At 47.9% G+C, this 4536-nt stretch overlaps 1 protein-coding gene across 1 annotated transcript; it reads right to left on the bottom strand.

Annotated features, from left to right (window-relative positions):
• Positions 1 to 324: 324 nt before the first annotated feature.
• Positions 325 to 2137, bottom strand: UBQLN3 (ubiquilin 3). Its single transcript, XM_027979024.2, is given in 2 exon segments — positions 325 to 351; positions 353 to 2137. Coding segments are annotated over 2 exon segments (1812 nt in total).
• Between the last annotated feature and the right edge of the window lie 2399 nt (positions 2138 to 4536).

The following is a 4536-nucleotide window of genomic DNA, read 5'->3' as shown; positions in this document are numbered from 1 at the left end:
CATTGACTCTGGAACAACATTGTCTCTGCAGTAAAGAGTATCATAGTAAATTTGCTTCATAGTGCAGCTGCATTCAAGAATGGCTGGGGTGAGGGGAGTTAGGGACGGGGGCTTTGGGGGGAAAGGCACAGAGGGAAAGATACGGTCTGAACAACTACAGCTCCTACAACTGCCTCAGCTTCTCCACAGCAGCATCCACGTCACCTCCTGTGGCAATGAGGGCCTGGAGATTGGCTTCCGGATTCAGGAAGCCCATGGCCCGCAATTGCTCCAGCTGCACCCGGAAGTGAGTCTCGAGCGTCGGCTGCTGGGGATTGGAGCCAGTCAAGGCTTGCAATATCTGGAGGAAGGGGGTGGAATGGAGGCCCAGCTCCATAGAGCCCTGTGCTGAGGGAACCTCAGGAGCTAGAGGAGATGAAGGATCCTCAGGCACAAGGGGACTCTCTCGAGGCTCTGTATCTCCCGCCATACTTCCCAGCCCTGTTAGACAAGGCATGAACCAGAGGAACAGGCGAGGGGCCTCAGTAGCCAGGATCTGCAGACCCTGCTCAATCTGCAGCAGGGCATGCATGGCACGCGGATTTGCCATGGATGCCTGAAGGTGCAGCAGCAGTGGCAGTTGCCAGCGCATCTCGTCCTGCAGCTGTGGGGCCTGATTCATGCTGTTTGGCCTCAGAGATCTTGGATAAGCCGGTGGTGGCAGCCAGACATGCTCAGGGATTCCAGCAGTAGCTGCTGTGGGCAAAGGTGGGGAAGGAGCGAGTGGGGTCCTATTGGCAGCAGGCCCCAGCCCGGAGACAAGATCAGGCATGTGGGTGCTATGGCCAGCGGAACCATTCCCTGCACCATCTTGACCTCCATCTTTTCTAGCACTGCTCTCCGTGGGATACCTCAGGAAGGCTGAGCAGGAGGGCTTTCCCTTGATTGCAACTGACTCCTTGGGGAGAGCCTGGCCTGACTCAGGTTCCTGGGATGAGGGTGAAGCTGGAGGAACTTGGTTTCCTGGTGGTGAAGGTGGTTGTTCTTGGCTTGGACCGAGGGTAGATGCCATCCCCTGTAGATAGGTTCCCAGGGACTGGGGAGTCTCATGCAATTGTTGGAGATAGTCATAGAGCCCTACATTCCCTAGAATATTGGGTGCCCTATTTCTAAGTTCAGATATATCCTGGTCCCCAGGCCTCCTGCCCCTCCTGCCAGCTGAGCCTGCATATGTGGAAGTCCAGGGATTGGGGAGAGGCTCACAATTCTCCGTCCTTGAGGGTTGGCTGCTGCTGCTGGTAGCATTAGCAGTATTAGCCGTGGCAAAGGGATTGCCACCAAACTGCTCCTGGACGGCATTAAGCATGGGGTCCATAATATCTGTATACATGGTTCGGAGCACATTGTAGCCACCTGGGATGCTCTCCAGGTTGCTAAGCGCCCGGTCCTGGCTGCGCATCATCTCTTGCATCATGGCAGGGTTACGTAGAAACTCCAGTGTCTGCCGCATGATTTCAGGATTGTTGAGGATGTGCCCAATCTCAGGGTTGTGCTGGATCAGTTGCTGCATACGGGGATTGTCAAGAACCAACTGGCGCACCAGGCCTGTGTTGGACAGCAGACCCTGGATGAAGGGGTCATCAATGATCTGAGCCACAAATTCAGGCACAGATACGTGCTGCCACACCAGTGAGCTTGGCTGGTCAGGGAAATCACCCGAGGTCAGACTTAGCCCATTGAGGCCTGTGAGGACACCCAAGCTAAAGGTAGGTGGCCCATCCGCTGGGTAAATGGAGCTTGGCTGAGGGAGTGACCCAGGGCTCGGGGCTGGGGTAGGGACTGAAGCAGCTGGGCACTCGTTGCCCATGGTGCGACGCTGCATCTTGATGACCAGGTGGACGGTGAGGCCATCTCTGACCCCACACTGTGCCAGTGAGTCAGGGTCCTTGAGGATTTTGCCAGCAAAGATTAGGATCAGCTGATCAGGGTGGGCCTTAAAGCGCTGGGATATCTCTTCCTTCAGCTGCTGGATGGTGCAAGTGTCTGTAACTGAGAAATCCTCCTTGTCCTTAGGCGTCTTCACTGTCACCTTGATGAGGTGGGGATCCTGGACCAGCGCTGGGCTGCCCTGTGGCAGGGCCTCTCCACTTCTGGCCATAGTGGGCAGCAGGAGGCCCAGGTCTGTGGGGACACAGCTGGGGGGAGGGGGATGGGAGACCGAAATCATCCTTTTGGGCAGTGGTGAAAGGAAAGGTGAGCAGGGGGACGATTTGGGGTCTCAGGGTGGGGGAACTAGAGAGTCCAGATAGAAGGGGCTCTGAGGGCATGGGATAGGATGCCTTAGGAGGATTTGAGGTTGGAGAGATGGTGATGATCATAGGAGGGGAATCTGAGGCCCTAGGAAAGAGGTTGACTGTTGATGAATGATGGACAAGGGCAGCCTGAAGGACTTGGTTTGGGGAATACATACCAAGCAGCCGTGGCCCCGTCCTTCCTCTTAAATAGGACTCCAAACTGCCCTCATCTTGCTGAACAGCCACCCCTGAAGCCTTCTACACCAGAACCCGCTCCACCAGGTCACCTCTGTGACCTCAGCACTGACATCATGGCCTCATACAATGGATTCCTGAGACTTCTCCAAGGTACTTGGGATTCTTGGGGGCTTCATCTCCCCCCACCCTTCAACTCTTCTACTTCCTTTATCTCAATTGCCTTCTTCATAATGAGGGTTCTGGGCTGACCCTTCCTTCTCAAGCCAAGTGTTCTGTTTTCACACAACCTGGTAGGTGGTATGTGGATATTCAGACAGGGGTTGGACAATTAAGAAAGGCTTCTTGAGCCCTTATGTCCCTACGAAGACCCTAATTCAGCTACTTGCTAGTTGAGCCTCTTCTTGGCATTGTTATGTTCCTATGTCCTCTCTGATTCAACATTAGCCATAATATATCAGTCAACATATGGACTTTCTGATGAGTAAGATGTAGAGTATGAAAGAGAGATTCAAGATGAAATAAACTTTCATTTTACCTTTTTTTTTTCCCTATTATTATTATCCCCCAGAAAAATTCAAAGAATGGATTGGCTATTTGTTAAGGCAAAAAGACCAGGAAATAAGGTTGTTAAATAGAAAATTAAGTGCAGTCTATTTCATATCCAAATGAAAATGTTAAGACGGTAGTTCTACACTGTGAGGCTGACTTCATCATCATCAACAGAGTATGTGGAGCGGTGTGTGTGTGTATATAGTAAAAGGACAGAGGTAAAAAAGACTGAATTATGGACAGTATGATATTTAGAAGTCTGAAAGATTGGATGAATTCAGCAAAGGAAATTGAGAAGATATAAAACATTAAGTCAGAAAAGGAAACTAGAGAGAGAAAGGAGTCAAAGGACAAAGTTTCAAAAAAAGAGAAAGTAAACAAATGTGTCAAATGATTCTGGTAGGTAAGTAAGTGAGAACTGGCTACTGCATTTGAACAAGAGAGACCAGTTAGACTGAGGGCCAAGATGAGACCAAGTCTGGAAGAGTGGTGAGGTCAGAAAACCTGATTGGAGTGGGTTTAAAAGTAAATGGATTGAAAAGAAAGTGGATCCAATAAGAGTAAATGAAAAAAAGGCTGATGGCTGCACAGAAATGGGGAATAAATCTTTTTTGGTTTTGTTTTTTTGTTTTATTAAGATGAGACAATTATAATATACTTTTATTCTAATGGAAACAATCCAATGAGGAAGAGCACAGTGATGCAGGAGAAAGAGAAAACAGTTGCAAGAGCAAATTGTTGAGAAGATAGAGGGATTGGAATCAAATGCCCAAGTGAAGAGCTTGATTTAGGATCATGGACAGTTTACTCACTAAAACAGGGTGCAAGGTGGAGTATACAGGTATAGATGCAAGATAGTTGGTTGAATTAGTGGCAGACAAAGGTGAAAGTCACTTTTGATCACTTTTGTCTTCTTGTTGGAATAAGGAAAATATCTGAGACTGAGAATAGATATTAAAAGTCTGTTGAAAGTTTTAGGAGAGCATAAAAGGTATGAAATAATCATCTCAAAGAATATGGCTAGAGCATTGGATCTCCAAGTGTGATCCTTCGATCAGTATCATCAGCATCACCTGGAAATTGTCAGCTATGCAGAATTTGGGGCTTTCCTGTAGTTCCAAAGAATTGGAAACCCTTGGAATGAAGCTCAGAAATCTGGGGGTTTTAACATACCCTCCAGGTGATTTATGATGCAAATTCTAGATAAAAAGCATTAAAATAAGAAAATGTATTAGGCATACAAACAGACCAACTAAAGCCTTGGTAATAAATTTAAATAAGACTAGCCAGCACAGTTATATGATTTTCTGTGCCTACACAGAGATTAGGCAGGGTTGGATATAACTGTTATAACCATTGTGAGTTTGCTAGGTGGGTATTATATCAGAATAATTATAATAGATTGAGTAGTGTTGAAGCTAGAAAACTATGTTTGGGAACCTAAAGTAGGTACATGGAGATCATGTACCCCACTTCTAAGTCCACAGAGAATGAAAGAAACAGTCGTCACTGCTGG

The sequence above is a fragment of the Ovis aries genome, chromosome 15 (genome assembly GCF_016772045.2).
Source record: "Ovis aries strain OAR_USU_Benz2616 breed Rambouillet chromosome 15, ARS-UI_Ramb_v3.0, whole genome shotgun sequence".
Lineage (NCBI taxonomy): Eukaryota > Metazoa > Chordata > Mammalia > Artiodactyla > Bovidae > Ovis > Ovis aries.
Note: the sequence above shows the minus strand (reverse complement) of the source record. Positions and strands in the feature narration are given on the sequence as shown.